Source organism: Hirundo rustica, chromosome Z (assembly GCF_015227805.2).
Source record: "Hirundo rustica isolate bHirRus1 chromosome Z, bHirRus1.pri.v3, whole genome shotgun sequence".
NCBI classification, from domain to species: Eukaryota; Metazoa; Chordata; class Aves; order Passeriformes; family Hirundinidae; genus Hirundo; species Hirundo rustica.
In genome coordinates, this window is record NC_053488.1 from 1,233,651 (window position 1) to 1,253,880 (window position 20,230).

General features: G+C 51.0%; 1 protein-coding gene across 7 annotated transcripts in view; it reads right to left on the reverse strand.

The window, feature by feature from the left end:
• Positions 1 to 11,816: 11,816 nt before the first annotated feature.
• CTIF (cap binding complex dependent translation initiation factor) overlaps positions 11,817 to 20,230 on the reverse strand; it is a 148,378-nt gene continuing 139,964 nt past the window's right edge. For 6 of the 7 annotated variants that reach the window (XM_040090466.2, XM_058424148.1, XM_058424145.1 and 3 more), the window contains 2 exons: positions 18,312 to 18,365; positions 11,817 to 16,443 (listed from right to left, as the gene is read on the reverse strand). In XM_040090466.2, the coding sequence (XP_039946400.1) occupies positions 16,228 to 16,443; positions 18,312 to 18,365 (270 nt within the window). In that variant the 3' untranslated portion in view covers positions 11,817 to 16,227. The remainder of the gene's footprint in view (positions 16,444 to 18,311; positions 18,366 to 20,230) is intronic. The other variant, XM_058424146.1, reaches the window with a different exon arrangement.

Here is a 20,230-nt window from a genome sequence, read left to right on the forward strand (position 1 = left end):
CACCTGTCCAGCACTGGACCTTGAACGTCTGGAGCAATGTCTACTACGTCCCCGGGCTTTGCTGTTGGTAATCCCTGCTCCAGGTTTATTTCCCCCGCTTCGGATATTTGTTGTCCTTGCTGGAGGAGGAGGCATCTTCCCTGCAAGAGGACTGGTCTGAGGAAAACGCCGAAGGGAGGTGTTTCCTCAGATTTCAAAGCACAGCCCAGTCACGGAAGCAAATTAACCGAATTTATAGAAAATGGTGCTGGAGGAGAGCGCTTAGAATCAACTAACCCCCTGCTAGCTCCAAGGGCAATCCAGACATCCTTAAACTACCTGCCATTGATGTTTTTCTCAGCCTGCTCTTAATAATCTCAACTGCAGCATTACTATGCTTTTTCAGGCATTTTTTTCCAGGCCTTTATTATCTGTCACCCCAGCTGCATCTTCCTTCCTGCGGGTTAAGCCCACGACTTCTCAGCCCTTCTTTTGTGACAATGAAGGGTTTATTTCCTTTCCCTTGGCGGCCGTGTTTTATGATTCACAATATCCCTTTTGTATATGAGTATATTTTTTAATTCTTTAGACTAAACAGCCCCAGGTCCTTCAAGCTTCCTTTTCGGGCTGTCTTTTGACTTTCTGAGCGCTTTGCACACCCTTCTCCAGACTCCCTCTATCACCAGTTCACCACCTTTACCAGTAAGTCGCTACCCGGGGTTCGGTAGACACGGCTACTTATCCGGGCAAAAGTTGCTTGTTACAATATCCTTTCCCTTCCCATTATTCCAGAATGCACTAGATGTAATGTATTAATAGAAATAATGCCATAGCTGTCGTCCAAACCCTCTGCCAGCTCCTCATGGCCCCGCAGAGGAGAGGGATGGGTGTGCAAGGGCAGATATTCCCAGCACCAGGCTGCACCAGGACCACAGGGAGCTTTAGGGGTTGGACAAGGACCAGCCCAGTGGTTCCCAAATTCCCAGCCCTCTCTTGGATGTCTTTGAGGGCCCCATTCCCAGGGAGATGCAAACACCCACCAGGAATTGGGGCTCCTCTGCGGTTTTGGAACCCTGGGCTGGTGCAGTTCCAGCTCACAGGATCCCGTGGAAATTCAGGGTGAAGCCTCCAGGTTTGCGCTGGGCAGGGAGCAGCCCTGCGAGGCATTTAGTGAAAATGGGTCAAGCTCGCCACGTTTTCATCCGTTCTGAAATGAGGGGTTTTTCCACAAAGAGGCTTTGCTGTGGGAAAGCATTTTGTGCTATGTATTGCAGTTGTCTCTGAGGACACAGTTGACTCTGCTGAAGATAAGGAGGACCTTGGAACTCCAGGAACAGCATTACCTGGGAGATAAGCATCAGCCACAAGTGCACAGTGGGTTTTCCTTTCAGACAGAGGACATCAGATCCCCCAAACCCTCCAGCCCTACACGAGCACCGCAAGGAAGGTTTCTTCCAGGTGAAGACCTGTCCTGGGATCCGTGTGGCAAAGCAGTGAATTTTGTGCATGAACTGCATTCCTGCTGAGGGTGTTTTGAATGAGGGAACACCAGAGTGCACTTATTTTCTGCTTGAAAACTCTGCATGTACCGCGGAGGTTTTGGTCAGAGAGTTCCATTTACTCTCTTGCATATTTTAGTTCAGGCCATTTGAGAGTAAAATACACATTCAAATGCATTTAATGGTGTTTTCTGGAGTGTTTAAGGATGTCTGCTTCATCAAGCGTGATGATCAGAGAAGCACCAAGTGTATTGGGTTGGAAGAGTCCTTAAAGTTCATCCCATTCCACCCCCTGCCACGGGCAGGGACAGCTTCCCCTGTCCCAGGCTGCTCCAAGCCCTGTCCAACCTGGCCTTGGGCACTGCCAGGGATCCAGGGGCAGCCACAGCTGCTCTGGGCACCCTGTGCCAGGGCCTCAACACCCTCCCAGCCACCAATTCCTTCCCAGTTTTGGATCTAAATTCTAAATGTCCTTAGAGTCCTGAGCCTCAGTTTCAAAGCCCATTGTGGCTTAAAGCAGGGGGAGAAGGTGAGGTGTGCACGGACACACAGAAGGTGAGGTGTGCATGGACACACACAAGGTGAGGTGTGCATGGACACACACAAGGTGAGGTGTGCATGGACACACACAAGATGAGGTGTGCATGGACACAGAAGGTGAGGTGTGCATGGACACACACAAGGTGAGGTGTGCATGGACACACACAAGGTGAGGTGTGCATGGACACACAAGGTGAGGTGTGCATGGACACACACAAGGTGAGGTGTGCATGGACACACAGAAGGTGAGGTGTGCAGGGAGCGGGCACCACTCTGGAGCCAGGAGCACTGATGATGGGCAAGGTGGGGAGTTTCCCACCAAGCCCTGCTCTCTGGATCAGACACGTTGGCTCTGGGAGGTGCTGACCCACGGTGCAGTTTGGACATCGGTGGTGCTTTGGCTGTGTCCTGTGAGCCCCTGACTTGAAAGGGAGAGGATGTTCTGGCATGTGGGAAATGGAGGGGGAACATGGGGATTGAAGGTCTGGGGGAGGACACGAATCTCCCTGTGGGATCTTTGTGGTGCTCTCACTCCTTGTTTCACCTCCTATCTCTTTTTTTCTCTCTTTCTTCCTCCCTCAGGTGAGGACAAGGTCTCTTCTTCTCCCAGTTGCAGACGCCTTTGTGTAGTGACCCTTAGACCAGGTTGTTTGAGGTGAGCAAAGCCCCCGCCAGCCACTGTTGATTAATTATTACTTCCAACCTCCTGCTTCTCAACCTTGGGAAATTGCTCTGTATTGGGTAATTCCTCATTTTTCTCCATCACCCTCCCCCCCAAATGGGCAACAGTCAAAATGAAACTTCCCCCATTTTTTTTTTTTTTTAAAAAAACCCCACCCATTTCCTACCAAAACTGCAGGTCAGAGCCAAGGGCTCCTTTTGAACAGGGATGGAAGGGTGTCCACAGGTTTGTCCCCCATCAGAGGCACAGGTTCAGCAGCACCAGGGCCGGCCGCGTTTGGGAGTGAGGTTCTGTGGCAATGTCAGCGCCCTGGCAGAGGGACAAGGTGGAGTCTGGCTGTTTCGACACCGAGCACTTCAGCCCTCGGCACGGTTTCCACCGGCACCTGTGCCAGCAGCGGGGCGGGAGACCTTTGCTCAGCTTCCTATTAACCATTTCCTTCTAATTGAAGAGCTGGAGGCATTTCAGCTGCCACTGACCAGCTGGGAGCACAAACGAGCGGCCCCCATCCACCACGTCTTTCCATTCCTCTCCCTAATCCGGCAGCTTTTGGTGCTGCGAGGAGGGGAGGAGATGGATGCCGAGGGGGGAAAAGAGGCTTTTGGGGAGAGATGGTGCTTTTGGGGAGGAAAGGGAGGAGCCCCCAACCCTGCAGCGTGCACAGGGGTGAGAACTGAGTCGTGCAAACCCTGGCCTGGAGCCCTCTCCCCATCTTCCGCTGCGAGTGCCCAGTTTTGGTTCCGCACGCCCCAGAAGGAGGGAGAATTCACCGCCTCAGCCAACCCCGAGTGCTTCAGCCCCGGTGCCCCTCAGCCGTCCCAGCGGGCTGGGAACCCCTGGCTGCCCGTGCCACACCTACCCACGCTCTCCAGGGCCGCAAGCGCTGCCCTGACAGCGTCCCTCCCGTGCTGACACCTGTCCCCTTGTGAGTCAGGGTGACCAGCCTGCTGGCTGGCCCTTATCTCCTTTCGTTGTCTTATCTCCTTCCAGCAGAAATTGGATTGGGATCGGGCGCCCCGGGAGCGAGGCGGGGAGCTGGAAGCTCGAAGCCGAGCAGCCGATGCAGGCGGCTGATAATGGCATTTCCTGGAGGCAGAGCTCTTGGGCAAGGACTCCCAGGAACAGCTCACAGGGACGACAGGGCTGAGGTGGGTGACATGAAGAAAACCCTTCTGCAGCGCCAGATTCCTCACCTGCCCACAAAACTGCTGGCGGCCGCGATCCTACGGGATACTTTGGAGGCAGAAAAGGGCTGTGAGGGACCCAGGGGACCTGGGATGACCCCGTGAGGGATGGACGGTGCTGGTGGCCAAGCTGCAGCTCACGTGAACTGGGAGCGAACGGAGCGCCTCCTGCACCTGGAGCAGCACAGGGAAGCGAGTCGCTGCTGAAGATCCAGGCTCACCCTAAAAAAGCGCCCCACCCCAGGGCAGCTCGTCCTGGGGTGAGCCTGGTGGATGCACCTCATGGGCAGGCACGGGTCATCGTGCCCTGCAGAGCTGGGGGGGTTCACATCCCACCAGCTGGGGTCCAGCTGGCCCCATGAAGACTTTGGGGCGATGTGGAGCTGGGGTTGGCACGCACAAGGGTGACAGTAAGGGACAAAGGCCACCAGCTGTCCTCCAGGGACCCCGGCTGAGTGTCCTGGGTGGAAAGCACGGCGGTGCCCTGCCGTCTGGGCTCCCTTCCAGGCTCATCATGGGACTCCCAGCAAATCCCCTGGGGCAATCTGATCTCCTGGACGCCAGGCACCTCTCCCTCCCTCTGGCACTTCGGGTTTTCCACGGTTTAAGGTGCCAAAGTTCATTGACAGCGGCGGCGGCTCGGGCACGCCCACAGCCCGTGCCACCCTCCGTGGGACGAGGCAGGTCGCCCTGCCAGGAGGAAAGAAAACAAGGTGCAGCAGGGGTAAAGTCACTTTGTACCCAGGTATAAAACCTTGTCGGGGGGTGGGGAAGAAAAAAAATCACCCCTGTGGTACGTCCTGCGTAAACCCCGAAGAAGCTGTCGGGCTGCGGGTAGACGTTGGCTGGTTTGATTTCACAGAACAGTCAGAATTGATGACGAAACTCTGTCTGAGGCCTCGCAGAGAAAAAATGACAAGATTCCCAGTAGTCCTTGAATGGCTATCAAATGTGTCATAGTTAGAAGCCAGCCCGGAGGGACTTTTCCTCCAGTAGGTCCCGTTCCAGGAAATTAGTCTGCTCTATGCATTCCTTAGATTTGTCAGTGGTCTAGGAGGCATCTTTGTTAAAAAAAATAAAAATAAAACAAAAAACAAAAACAAAATAAAACTGGTGAAGTTTCTACAAACTCTTGAGCAACTCAGGAGGCGAAAACCCGTGTGGCAGAAGCCTCCTGCCTGTTCTGGGAAGGGATGGTCGGCTCCTTGGGAATCACAACCGGCCGCGCAGGGGAGCAGCGCCTCTCGCCCCTTTGCAGCCCCACGATGGATTCAGCGCGAAAAACCTCCACGGCCACGTCCTTGCGCTGCTGCTTCCAGCCCCTCCCCTGGCCCGGAGGGGACAGCCCTGTCCCCAGAGCCGGGTGCAGGGCTGTACGTGCTCCCTGCACCACCCACACACCTCTGCACGGGGCCAGCAGCTTGCACAACCCGCAGGGTCAGGGGCAGGGAGCACAGCCCTGGCTCGTGGCCCCCACGGGGTGCGTCCGGGCAAGCAAATCCATCTCCGCTTCGGGGTGGCAACAGGAAAAATAAAGATTAGGAGGAATGTTGGCGGTGCTGGAAGGTGGTCTGGAAGCCCGGGTGGTTGGCGTGGGAGAAAAACGTGCCCAAAACCCCTGGAAGCATCTCCAGGGCAGACTGCTGCGGTCCTGCTGCAAGTCCGCTCCCCGTTTTCCCCTTTGTCTCCTCATCCTGGGCTGGTCTGGGGCTTTGTCTTCTCATCTAGGCTGACCTAGGGGAAGGCTTTGCCAGCCTTGCACTACCCCAGCCACGAACACCTGAAATGGATTAAATCCAACCTGAAATGGAATAAACCCTGTGGCGGCGTTTGAGCCACCACATCACCACCTCGGACGAGGAATACCATGAGAAGAACTTTTCCAGTGCGACGTGGCAGTCAAACTACAGCAAAATCATAGGAAGAGCAAGTCAAAATAAAATAATCCACTGCCCCCCACTCGCCTCCCTCCCTGCGAACTCCGCTGAACTTGGAAAAACCAAAACAAAACAGGGCCGAGTTCAGCCTCAGTTCAAGTCGTAGATAAAGTTCAACCTACTTCTAATTCTGTCCTGACAATTCCCACCAGAAAATCGGCTCCAGCACGGCGCCCCGGGCGTAAGACAGCCCCCCTGGACGTCCCCCAAAAACTCCTGCCCGCCTGCAGGTGGGACAAGAAGCGTGAGGCCGAGTGTCCCGGACAGCGCACGGGAGCATCACCACGCCACGGGGCTGGCTGTCCCCATCCGTGTCTGGGCAGGGCCACCCCGGGCTGGGACAGGTCTCCAAGGGACGACTGCTTGCCAGACTGTTTTGTTTTATTTTTTTTCCCGTTGCTCTCGTTTTTCGGGAGAGCATTGTCACTTCAGTCCAGCCCCGCGGGAGCAATTAGAACTGAAGAAGAGGGTAATTTGGGGGAGGAATCAGGAGACAAGGGGCTGTGCATGGAGGGGAGGGGGGCACAAGAGGAGGCGAGGCTCCCTGCAGCTTCCTCTTGGCATTTACAGGGGAGCACGGGTGATTCCTAGCAGGATTTTGGGATGCAAATCCAGTGCACCCCAGGGAAAATGGAGGCTGTGGGCTCCCCACCCCTGGAAGCGCTCCAGGCCAGGTCGGATGAGGCTCGGAGCGAACAGTAGTTGAAAACTGGAAACCATACCTGCCTGTGGCAGGGGGTGAAACAGGATAATCCTGGAGGTCCTTCCCAACCCAATCCGTCCTCTGCGATTCTACACCGTTTGCAGAAACTGTTGGCACAGGGAGAAAACTCTTGTGCAAGATTCTGGGGACTTAAATGTGAACTGCAGGGACCCGGTCACCTGTCCCCAAAAAGGTGACTGCAGGCGGTGACTGGCAGAGGGACAACTCATCTTTCCCAAGGAGCAGACCTTTCTCCTCAGCTGTGAAAAGGGAGCCAAATGTGGCAGCACAGAGCTGGAAACCTGCCTGCAAACACAGAGGGTGCAAAGGGAAATAAAAATTACAGGACAGAGAGCAAATGAAGGGGGAAAAAAAAAAAAAAAAAAAAAAAAAAAAAGTGTAAGTTGAGCTGAGAAACAGAACCCAGGCAGCAGCATTGGGTTATTTGGGTTTAGTCCCCTTGGGAGAGCAGTGAGCCCCTGGAGCACCCTTCAAGCACCCAAAAACCAGGGGAAATGCAATCCTATATAAAGAATATATACAGCAGGATGTGTCCATACAGTGAGGGTAAAAGCTAATCGCAGTCACCACGTGCAACACAACCCCTGCCCCAAACGCTTCATCGCCCCCCCAAAAAGCAAGGCTGCATTTATCTCTAAGAAATCAGCACAGACCCGTGGTTTCCTAACAAATACCCTGCATTTTTTTGTGCTTGGAAAGAGGAGCAGAGCAGCCCTGCTAGCCGGGGGTTGGTTTCTTGCACGAGTTGTAAAATCCAGCCCTGGGGAGAGAAGTTACCTTTGCTGTAAAACAATCTGCCGACTGGATTTCACAATCTTTGTCATCTTTCTCTCCCCACAGCAACATTTTTACGGTGTTTGCCCTCAAACCAGTTTTTCATCAGCCAACGTGTAATTACCACAGACAGGTTTTGGATAACCCATCCCCTGGTGCAGTTTTGCCTCCCACCCTAACCTACCCAATCTTTCCAGCCTTGCTTTGAAAACCGACCTCTTTTGGGCCTCAAAATTTTAAATTATTAAAGAAAAAAATGAAAATGGTAGATTTAAAATTGCTTTCTGAGCTTGAACATTGTTAATCCTCAGAAATGTCCAAGGCTGGGGTGGATGGAGTAACCTGGGACAGTGGAAGGTGTCCCTGTCCATGGCAGGGGGTGGAATGAGATGAGCTTTAAGGTTTCTTCCAACCCAACCCATTCTGAGACTCCATGAATCTATGATCAAGGCAGGGAGTAGTAAATGGTGACCGGGATTTACTTTAGGGTTTTATCCCAGGAAGAAAAAGAAAGAAAAAAGAAGCGCCAGTGACATAATTTGGCCGTGGTTGGCAGATGGCACCTGGGGAAGCCCCAGCTCAGCTGACACCTGGCCACGGTGCTCTCACCCTGGCTCTGATGCCAGAGCACAGGATTCAGTGCCAAGAAAGCTCAGGCTCCTGCAGAGCTCACTGTTGTTAGTTTTAAAGGTAAAAGAGCACTGCTTGCTGCCCTCCTCCTGCCGCAGGACACCAGCCAGAAGGATCTGCTCCCTGGTGCCTGCCTGAAGCAAGGGCAGGTAGGATCTGCCCCTTGGATTGGGACACCTGGGTGCTCCGTCTGCACCTCCAAGCACCCCCCAGACAGAAGCCAGGCTCGGTGCTGCCTGTAGAGGTGTGGGAATGGTCTCTGTAGCCACCCACCTGGACTTTGCACAGGTCCTAGATGCCACGGAATCTCACAGACCCCTGTCCTGGCCTGCCCACGGCCAAGGGCGGTGGAGCGAGATCGTCTTTGAGGTGGCTTCCAACACAAACCAGTCAGTGATTCTGTGATTCCATGACCTCTCCTGCCCATGCAGACCCTCGCTGCGGCCCAGCTCCTCAGACTGCTGCTCCCACACTTCCACCAGTTGCAGGGATCTGCTCTGAGACCTGGTTTCTGCTCGCAGCTCCACCATCAGCCACTGCTGTAGGGTCACCAGCAGCACCAGCTGCTGTCCTTCCCCATCCCAGGATCATTTAGGCTGGGAAAGCATTCCAAGGCCAATGACTCCGACCTATGACCAATCCCCACCCTGTTACCCAGCCAAGAGTGGCATGTCCACTCATTCCTTGGGACAGTTCCAGGGATGGGGACCCCACCTCCTCCATCCCTTCCAATGCCTGACCATCCTTTCCATGGAGAAATTCTTCCTGATGCCCAACTCGAAGTCTCGGCTGCAAGGCCGCATGTGTCAGGCGTTTGGACATCAAGAATGACGGCGGGGGACAGAACTGCTTATGGAGTTTCCTCTGGCAGGGCTGGGAGGAGAGGAGCAGAGGCTGAGGCAAGCCCAGGACCACAGCAAAGGTGATTTCTCCCGTCAGACCGTTGCCATCTCCTGGCATCGCTTCCCCAAAGTGGAAACTCCCGATCAGAAAGGTCAGTGGGAAGTTATTGAAAAGGTCTGAGCTAATAAAATCCAATTTGTTTAAATGTTATTGCTACAGCAACACAACATACGTCGAAACAAAACATTTTGGTGAAAAAACCATGACGATTTAGGACAGAACACAATTCTGAAATCTTGGCGTTTCTCTTGAGAGGGATTTGGCATTTTTTTCCCATTGACTCTGGGCAGACAAAGCCAGACTTCCACTTCCGGGTCCACCCATCCTTGGGACCCCACACTCACCTGTACCAGCAAGGATAACGCCAGTGACCCCTCCAAGAGGGACAGGGAATGTCTGCATTCCTGAAAACGTCTGCATCAGTAATTTACAGCCCAAGGATGCAGTATTTCTTGCAGAAACATTTCTCTAGGAAATATTTCTGGAGAAATCCTGGGGAGCAGGATAGACATCAAGCCAGGCTCAGCAGTCACATTTACGTAGCCACACAAGCCTCCAGCCTTATCACTGGGAATCACAGTGTAGGATACAAAAAGAAGAGGACACAGTCCTGTAATGTGCATTATTGTTTTAGTATCACTGTTTTCCTTGCATCCCAAGCAATAATCGCTTAAGCTACAGCTCAGCTGGCAAACGGAGCAGTTACATGAAGGTAACTTGACTTTGTTGCCCATTTTGCCACCAGCAGGAGCATTTAAAAACTCCCCTCAACACCCAGCAGAGACATGGAGCTGCTGGAAGAGGAGAACATCCTGCATCCTGGCTATTTGCAGGTTTGCCGTTTTTTAGGGAAGCCAAGAAATCTTAACTCTGATCCATGGAGTCTTTATGTGCTGCTGCCTGGGTTTTTGGCAGACATGAGGAATTCACAGAAATATTCCTGCATCTTGAAAGCTCTGTAGTGATGCCCATCCATCTGCTCCTAATCTTGTCTTACTGCAGGTTATTTTCGCATTTAATACATCTTGGTGGTCCCAGGGGCCCCAGGGATCGTCTCTGCTCCTGGCTTGTCTGCTCCCAGCCCAACTCCAGTGCTGATAAACTCTTCCCAGACCTGGTCCAGAGGCTCAAACCCCTGATTAAGAACAGGCCAAACTCCAGCACCCAGAGCTGTAGGGTCTGGCTGCAGGTTGGGGCTCACAATGGGGATGTGCAGGGGTGAATCCTCGGAAAGGGTGGAACACGGTCAGGTATGGTACTTCAGGGAATCACAGAATGGTTTGGGTTGGAAGGGACCATAAAGACCCCCTTGTTTCACCTCCTGCCATGGGCAGGGACACCTCCCACTATCCCAGGTCCTCCAGCCCTGTCCAGCCTGGCCTTGGACACTGCTAGGGATCCAGGGGCAGCCACAGCTGCTCTGGGCACCCTGTGCCAGGCCTCAACACCCTCCCAGACACCAATTCCTTCCCAGTTTTTGATCTAAATTCTAAATGTCCTTGAATCCAGCTTCCTGAGGCTCGCTATCAAAGCCCATTGTGGCTTAAAGCAGTGGGAGAAGGTGAGGTGTGCATGGACACACAAGGTGAGGTGTGCATGGACACACACAAGGTGAGGTGTGCATGGACACACAAGGTGAGGTGTGCATGGACACACACAAGGTGAGGTGTGCATGGACACACAGAAGGTGAGGTGTGCATGGACACACACAAGGTGAGGTGTGCATGGACACACAAGGTGAGGTGTGCATGGACACACAAGGTGAGGTGTGCATGGACACACAGAAGGTGAGGTGTGCATGGACACAGAAGGTGAGGTGTGCATGGACACAGGGAAGGTGAGGTGTGCATGGACACACAAGGTGAGGTGTGCATGGACACACAGAAGGTGAGGTGTGCATGGACACACACAAGGTGAGGTGTGCAGGGAGCGGGCACCACTCTGGAGCCAGGACCACTGATGATGGGCAAGGTGGGGAGTTTCCCACCAAGCCCTGCTCTCTGGATCAGACACGTTGGCTCTGGGAGGTGCTGACCCACGGTGCAGTTTGGACATCGGTGGTGCTTTGGCTGTGTCCTGTGAGCCCCTGACTTGAGAGGGAGAGGATGTTCTGGCCTGAGGGAAATGGAGGGGGAACATGGGGATTGAAGGTCTGGGGAAGGACATGAATCTCCCTGTGGGATCTTTGGGGTGCTCTCACTCCTTGTTTCACCTCCTATCTTGTTTTTCCCTCTCTTTTTATCTCTCTCAGGCCAGGAAAAGAGGCAGGTGCCTCAGTTAGCCAAAAAGTCAGTTGTGTTGTGCTTGAGAAGGGTTTTCCAGAGGAGATCCTGGAGTAAACCATTCTTTCCTGAGACTGGCTCAGTTGGTCAGAGCGTGGTGCTGGTAACAGCAATGTTGTGGCTTCATCCCCGTATGAGCTGTTCACTGAGGAGCTGGACTTGGTGGTCCTTGTGGATCCCTCCCAACTCAGAATATTCGGTGATTGTGTGACAAACACCTTCAGTATCACTTTCAAACCCCTTTTACCAGGCAGCAGTGGCTGAGCCCTTGTTGCTGCAGCACTGGGTGGAATGTTTGTGATTAAATCAGGGGTGTCCTCTAGCAGACCGCCAGACCCAGCTGAGGTAGGACACAAAGAGGAGGGAAATTCACTTTGGGCAGAGGGATTTGCTTTGGGAGCAGGGGAGCAGGCAGCTGTGGAGGAAGATCAGGAGACGGGCTCAATCCATCATCCATTCCCACAACCCCTCTGAGAAGAGACAGGGACCCCCAGGGAAGGAGCAGCAGGACGGGACCAGGAGCACTGAGCCCTCCTGAGCTGCTTTTCCACCACGAGTCCACCACGAGGGATATTCTGCTCCCACCACCCACCCATTCCTTTCCTTCCATCCTGAACTCAAGGATGGTCCCTCCCGGAGCAGGAGAAGCGACAACGCGTACCCACAAAGAGATGGGGAAATGTCAAGCTTTAAACATTTATTACTCAGATGATGCATTTTATAGCATACAGTGGGTCTGGATGTTCTATAAACAAAGACTGAATTGCCACAAAGAGTTATGAGCTCCCTTGTTTTAACAGTCTCTGAAACGCTGAAAATGATGAGTTTGTGATTTCTCTAAGTATGAATATCTAGTCTTTACTCTCCCCAAAACCTTTTTCCATTTTTTTTTTAAATTTAAAAAAAAAATTTTTTAAAGCGCTTAGTTTAACAAATATGATTAAATTAAAAACGTCGCTTTTTCAAATGCAAATAAATACATTAGAAAAAAAAAAAAAGAATTCTTAGCGTTAACTCTGTGTTCTGCAGGAAACCACAGCTCCCTTGGCTATTGACAGTGGACTTTGCAACCCTTAGTATAATTTCTTTTGAAAAAATACTGAAAATATCACCAGGACTGCCTAATAGCTAACACCAAGAAGAGCAAAATTAGTGTAAAGCCATAAAATACCCAGCAGGGAAATTAAATTAAAAAAAAAAAAAAAAATCATATTTAAGATTTTGAGAGCTCTCCAAGTGAGGGGTGTTATAAAAATAAGCATGAAAATAAATCATAAGTTATTCTGACAAGTTTTCTTTCAAAGCCATCAATCATGCCAAGAATAGATACTAATTAATCTCCTTCAGGGGAAGAGGGGAACCAAGCAAATCACTTACTTTTCCTTTTTTTTTTTTTTCCTCCCCATTTTTGTTTCACCTCCATATACACGAGACTTCTCTGAACAGCAGAGGAATCCCTCGTGGGGAAACCAAGTAAGTCACTTTCTGTGTGTCAAAACCCATCAGTTTGGAAAGATTTTCACCAGGAATGAGGTGAGCAATAAGCTGGGGAGCCTGGCAGGGAGTCAGCAGACCTGCTCTGCATCCCAGGGAGGTGGGCATAGAGGAGACGCTGCAGCCACTCGCCTCCACACCACCCCGAGGTTTGGCCCCACACACATTTGGCCAGAGTGGGTTATTTTCCCCTTTGCTGACGCAGTTGTACGGGGACAGCACAGCAAAAACCCCATACAGATACTTTTATTGAGCAGCAAAGATGGAATCTGGCTGATTCAGGGAGGTGCAGCCGGTGGCTTTGCACCTAAAAATACACGTTGGAGAATTACGCTCTTTGGCGACCGTCTGAAAAGTAAACCAAAATATTAAAAAAAAGAGAGAGAAAAAGAAAAAAAAAATAAAGAGAGAGAGAGAGAGAGAGAGAGAGAAGAAAACACTTCAGGATCCCCAGGTGCTCTCACCCTCAAAAATTCCCCAGTGCTGTTCCCCATCCTGCCCATCAAAGGTCCTCGTGGTGCCTCTTTTCCCAACACGGTATCCTGGTGAATGATGCCATGTGCCTGCTGGCTTCCTACTGATGGACTTCAGAAAGATACCATTGGCAGCATGTAATTTTTGGGGAAAATGAACCCCCATTTTTGGTCAACATTTTGATTCTCGGACATCAACAGAGTGACTGATGTATCAAAGCAGTTAATGGCTGGATGTACGTACGCTAATAGCAGAGATAAATGGTAAGACATTAAAAAACGACGGATTTCACATAGAAGTTTTTCATTTCCAGTGTTGGAAGGGAAAGTCATGGGCCAAGCCTGGTCAGTGGGGGTTGCAGGATTGCCCCACAATGAGAAAATTGAATAAGCTCTCACAGCAGGTAGGGGTAGGGAAATGCTTTAGGAGAAATACTGCCCTGTGGCTTACACTTTGACTCTGAATGCCTCCTGATGCACTGATGGGTGAAAATTCAAGTTTTTAGAAACTAAATCCCCAATTATCTGTGTTTTTCTTTTCTTTTTTTTTCTTCTTTCACTACATCCCAAGAAAAAATTCTGTGGGAGGTGAGAAGCCGCAGGGGCCGGAGTGGCAGTCTGGATCACTGCTGGCAGGATCCCTGGCACCCCAACCCATCAGGTTGCTGTCCCTGCTTTAGGACTTTTCTGTTCTTAAGGAAAAAAAAAAGAAACAACAACAACAAGACAAAACTGTTTTTCAGGCCTTCTCCCAGAAGACTGACACTCTGCCTGAGTGCACTGTGATGGGTGTTATATCCCCTTCTCCTCCACTCCTTGGGAATTCAGGGAGCAGAAAAAAACAAAGAGCAACGGGCACAGCCCTGAGCCTTGTAATACTGATGGGCTTTGCCGTCTTAATGAAGTTCATCTGCTCATTAATACTATCAAACCACATTGCCACTAACGAAGCTGACCCAACGCAAGGCGCCGTCGCTGTGTGAAGCTCCCGGGCTCGAATAAGTGAAGCAAAAGTTAATTTTTCCAGGCAATTCTAGTGGACTCAGCAGTCATTTTTCTGCTTTCCAGGTAGATAGGAAAAACTGAAGCTCCTGTTTCCAGCTCCTCTTGCTCCAAGTGCAGAACGAAAACTGGATCAGCAGGCAACTTGACGAAAATTCAGCTAATATCGAACCGCAGCATCATGACTCTCACCCCCCTGCAATGCATTTTCTGCTGAAAAATTCTGCCCTTTTGAGTTTTGCAGCAAAAGCTTCCTCCCCATCGCAGACAGACCAACACATTCATAAGGCACCCAAGAACATACTGCACATCCAAGGAGGTCGGGGTGAAATCTCTCTTCTCTGCAAGCCACCAGAAATGCAACGTTTCGCTTGGAAAAACGGGATTTTGAGCTGCTGAGTTCTGGCCCAGCCTGCCTGGTCCGGAGTCCGTGCGCGCCATCCTTGTGGCATAAATCCTCTCGTCGTCAAAGGAATAAACTGAACAGCGAGAAGAAACCAGGATGGGCTGGCTGCATCATGCCTTCCTCGGCTCCTGCAGGCAGGATGGGGCAGCCTGCACCCTCGCCAGGCTCCGCCAGGAGAAGCACCTGGAGGGGTTTCCTAAGTCGAAGTGTTGCTAGAACAGCAAACAAGGAGCCCACCGCGTCCCCTTCGCGATTCAGGCGCTGCCCCGGACCAGCCTCTCACCCTCCGGGTGGCACCTCCCCACCACCTCCCACAGCTGTCCTCTCCCTCGGGATGTTCCAGCAGGGAGCCATGAAGGGATCCCGGAGCAACCTGGGGATCCCCGAGCACGCTCTGCCTCTCTGGAGACGTCCCCCATCCCTCGATGGCACTGTGCCACTCAACACCGAGCGCGGGACAGAGCTGCTCCTGCACACTGCACACCTAGGAACGCTGGATAGCAAACTCAGCTAGTTAGAAGCCAGGCTCAAAACTTCTATTTTTGGCTTTTTCTATTTTTCCCTCTTCATTTTTCCTCTTTTTTTTTCTTTCTTTTTTGCTATATGCTGCTTGTCTTCTCTTCACCAGTCTCCAAAGAACATCAAACCTTCATTTCTCCCTTGCCCTGTACAATATTAGGCCCAACTATAACAGGCCTGGATTTAAATGTATAATTACAACCATGACAGTAATAACAATAAAGCACTCCTTCAATTGAAAAAAAAAAAAAATTACAAAAAAAAAAGTTAAATGATTATAGTGGCTGAGGAATAACGGCGACTTGAACAGCAAGAGCCACAGAATCCCCTATTTTTAGAGCCCCCAGCTCAAAGGACACATTTTTCAATCCACCGAGGAGGTTACTGGCAAGATGACGGTGGCTACGTAACTTCTGTGGTGGTTTTAGGACTTCTTTAAAACACTCCTTCTGCTTCAGCATCTTCACATAAACCATGACCCAGCTCGAGGGAAGGCGCTGCTCTCCCCGTCCCCGAGCTGCTCACAACTGTCTGTCCAACAATACAATAAGATAAGAAGTAATTACGAATGCTCGAGAAAAAGAAAACCCAGTGCAAATAAGAAAGTCGTCCCGCTCTCCAATCTGCCTCTGAAGGGGTGGTGGGTAGGTGGGGGGGAACACACAGAAAGTCGAGAACAAGAGAAGGAGAGGGGGGGACCTAACGCAAGCCCCGCTTGACAAAAGCCATCAATTACGAGCGTCTGGTGTAGTGTGTGCCTGGCTTTGTCCTCCCGAGACATCTGCTGCCTGCTGTCTCCTGCCAGTTGGCCAGGGCAAGGCAGGAGGACGGCGTGAAAACAATACTAGCCCCCACTTAGATTATTTTTTTTTTTCCCCCCCCCTCCTTTTCCAAATTCTCTGTCTTCTTTCGAAAGCCAAACAATAACCCGGCGGGATGCGCTGCTGCCGCTTGAGCAATGAGTTCAGAAAAAGAAACCCCTGAAACAAAACCACGGCAGGGAGGAGGGGTGGCACTTGGCGACGCGGCTGAAAAAGAAACATGCTGCTCCCTCCCCTCCCCACCCCACGAACGTATTCTCGAGCATGCTGGGTTTGGTCTGCTGGGGGATTTAAATCAGAAAAGCTCTTGCCGGGTGTCCTGTCAAGGCGCACGCCTCCTTCTCGTCCCTTCCTTACCACCCCACCTTGCCCTGCCCCTCAAGCCGTCAGTTTTTGGATGGTCTTGTTGTAGTACTGCGTGATTGTGGGCGTCAGGGGGTTCCAGTTGTTGGCGTGCAGCTCGATGACCTCCAGCAGCAGGGACCTGGTCAGCATGGACTCGGAGGGACACAGCATCTTGTCGCGTGCTATCGCCAGCAGCTCCGTCATCATCTCGGGCAGCTGCTCCTCCAGCAGCCGGCCGGTGCTCTGCAGCTGTCGGAGGAAGAAGGGGTCAGCCATGGATTACTGATCCTTGTGGGTCCCTCCTAGCCTGAGACAGACTAGGATACTATCACTCCGTGATGTTTAAACTCCCCTCGGGCTTTTTACAGACACCTCCCCGTCCCTTCGATTCTGCCCTGCCTGGTGCAGGCAAGGTTAAACGCGTCGTGGCTTTTGAAAACCAAAACCACCCAGCAGCAGGCTCCAAGAGCTGAACACGAAGGGCGAGGCTTTCAAAAGCATCTGCACCAGGCTGCTGGAGGAGTGAATGGTTCAGCTCCCACTGACTTCAAAGGCAGCAGCGACGGATTGCTTTTGAAAAAAAAAAGAAAAAGAAAAAAAAAAAAATCCCACGTAAAAAATCATGCTATTGTCAAAACAAAGTGCAGGCTGTGATGTGGTATTCCTGCCTTCTACCTGGCCCTTCATTTACTCGCTGATTCAGAGCTCCCAGTGACTCCCAGTCATTAGCTGGAATAAGCAGAATGCTCCTGTGTGCATAACAAATCCTGCCCTGCCGAGATCTGCATTTATACCTGTCGTGCTGCTTTGCTGAAGACAGCCAAGGGCTTTTTCTAAAACAATTACTCCTTGGAGAGCCTCCACTGAGTAGCACGAGCCCTAGGTGGTTCCAAGAACGTCCAAGTTTGGGGTGGACAGCGTTGAGTCCACGGGAGGGTCCCCAAAGCAGGCCTGCCCAAAGTCACCACCTTAAAAATCCAATCTGCCTCCTCATCTTCCTCTGCTGAATTTTAAGTATTCAGACTGCAACTTCAGCTGCCCTCTGCAAGAAAAGCATCTGTCCCCATGGGCCCATGACTTCCCAAAAAAAGTAACCAATAAAATTCTGCTGTGTTTCATAGAACTGTAGAATCAATTAGGTTGGAAGAGACCTCCAAGGTCACTGAGCCCAACTTGTGACCAATCTCCACCTTGTGAACCAGACCAGGGCACTGAGTGCCATGTCCAGTCATTTGCTTCTCTCCAAAACTGCTGCTGAGCACAGAGAGTCATGGGGGAGCTTTTGCTCCAATACAGCTGCTTCTGTGCTTAAAAACTTGATGGAGGGTGAGATTTGAAGGCTCCAGGGTGATATAATTTTGTAATGGGACCCCAGCCACCAAACTTCCTCCATCCATTTAGGTGCATCAGGAGCCCATGACAGTCTCAAGGGCCATCTCTTATCTCACAGTGACCTTCTACCCACACTGTTCTTGTGAGACCCCACCTGAATCCAGCTCTGGGTCCCTCAGAACAGGAAGGACATGGACCTGTTGGAGTGAGGCCAAAGGAAACCACGGAGCTGCTCCAAGGTTTGGAAGCCCTCTGCTCTGGAGCCAGCCTGGCACAGCTGGGGCTGCTCAGCTGCACAAGAGAAGGCTCCAGGCAGAGCTCCGAGCCCCTGCCAGGGCCTGAAGGGGCTCCAGGAGAGCTGCAGAGGGACTGGGGACAAGGCACCCAGGGACAGCACCCAGGGAATGGCTCCCAGTGCCAGAGGGCAGGCACAGCTGGGATCTTGGGAAGGAATTGGTGGCTGGGAGGGTGTTGAGGCCCTGGCACAGGTTTCCCAGAGCAGCTGTGGCTGCCCCTGGATCCCTGGCAGTACCAAAGACGAGGCTGGACAGGGCTCGGAGCAACTTGGGATAGCGGAAGGTGTTCATGATCATTGCAAACTGGTGTTGGACTAAATGACCTCAAAAGGTCCCTTCCAACCCAAACCATTTCATCATTGCAAAATGCACAGAGGCCACACAGCTGTTGGGTCTGGAAACATCCAACAGCTGCTTGACAGAAGCATGGGCAAGGATGGAAGGGGAAAAGCAATGAGGATTGGGGCAGATGGAGAGGTGCTTCCCTACCTCCATGGAACAGCAAAGCACGGCATCTTCCTTCACGTCCTGAGATTGCAACAACTGCAAAAGAGAGAAGAGACAAGCAGTGAAAAAAGGCATGATCTTCTTCCTCCTCCTCTTTTACGACTTTCCTTTAATGTCTTTGTCCAGCTTGGCTTTTGACACTTCCAGAAGAAAAGGACACAGAATCAGAAGGATGGGAGAAAACAAGCTCTCCACACAAAAATTAAAAGCAAGCAGTGACAAAACATGTGGTAAAATTTAGATTAACAACTTTCATACTAAATTTTGTTTAAGTTACATTGCCATTTTTATGCCACGGCGGGCAGCGGGAAAACACTCATTTCACACACTCAGGGAATAAACGCAGCCATCAGCCAACAACACCGGAGCAGCACAGACCTAGGAGCGGCTGTTTGGAAAGGAAGGATTCTGCCACCCACCCCTGAACCTCTCCATCCCCGTGGTCTGACAGCCACAAAACTGCCTGAGTTGCATCCAACCCACTGTAATTTATATGGCTCCTTCTAGGCTGATTTACACTGTGGTGCAAGGGCAAGCGGTGCCAACGAAACCACCGAGCCTCGGGTGCACCAGCTCCAGCCCTGCTCTGATCTCCATGAACTCCGTGTTGCAAACACAAGCCTGCAAGCAGGAACAGCTCTCAGGAAAGACCCAAAATGTTGCTGGGCATGGCATGGCAAGGTGCAGGAAGATGCTCATCTCTCTTGATTCAGACTCAGGGTGTGCAACAAGGGACAGCAGCTCCACCTGACAACGGCAAAGCGTAGGAGCTCAGCATGTCTCACCCCACGAACACTGAAACCACGAACAAGGACCCTCAAAACAAGACCAAAAATACGTATTTTCCTTTGTTCTCATCTCTATGGCAATTACAGGAGCTGGCAATACCTGAACCTATAGCCACTTTCATCCCATCACTTTGGGATGAACAAGCCCTGATGGCCCTGAGCTAATCCCTGTGTGCAGTGACCACTGAGGAAAAGGAGAAAAAATGGGAAAATTGGCTTCACTATTATCTGAAATTCATTAGAGAGAAGAGACTTCTAAAAAGCAGTTGAACTGATTAAAAGTGCCCATATAAAAATTGGTCAGTGTAATTAAACGTTACTCCAAAGTCACACCTGTTAGTTAAAATCAGAATTGTGACTCTCATTTCTTATCATTTCCCCTTCACACTCTTTTTTTCCCCATGTTTCTTTTCCTCTACAAATAAATGTCTGTTTGTTTACCAGCTCCACACTGGTTGGAAAATAGGGGAAAGAAGAGGTAATGCAAGGAATTGTCACTGCTCTCTGAGCTTTATCTTCACTATCTTCTGTTTTTGGCGGACAGCAGATTGTTTGCTTTGAAGATGGTGTTCACAGCATCTCAATGAGCATGTTGTCCGTTGCTTTTATATCTCATTAGCCAAAACTTCGGCCAGGGTTTTCAAAAAATGCAACAGGGTTTTTTTCTCTCCCCCCCACCCCAGTTTATCTCTCTGCTAAGTTGTTTGGAAAATGTTAAGTTAAGCCCAAGCCGCGTGCTCTGAGATAAGTTCTCACAAACAGTTCAGATTCTTCACAAGAAAACATGAGATTATTTTAAACCCAACACCAACAATGAAAAAAAATATATCAATTAGGGAAAAATATAAACAGGCAGTAGTCCAGATATTCCCTCTCCTGGGGTATTTAGCTCATGAGCATGGCATGAAGCAGGGCTGCAAATGAAGTATCAGACAACACCTTTTAACAACACCTTTCTTATTTTTGGTGTTCTTTAGTAAAGAATAGAACATGAAAATTAAAGCAAGAAAGTAGCGTTAAGATTGACCGCAGCCCTTCCTCTGCCATGGTCTCCTCAGTGACCCTGCCCAGGATATGTGGTCATAGAAAGGCTGCAACTTCAGTAGCCCCAGC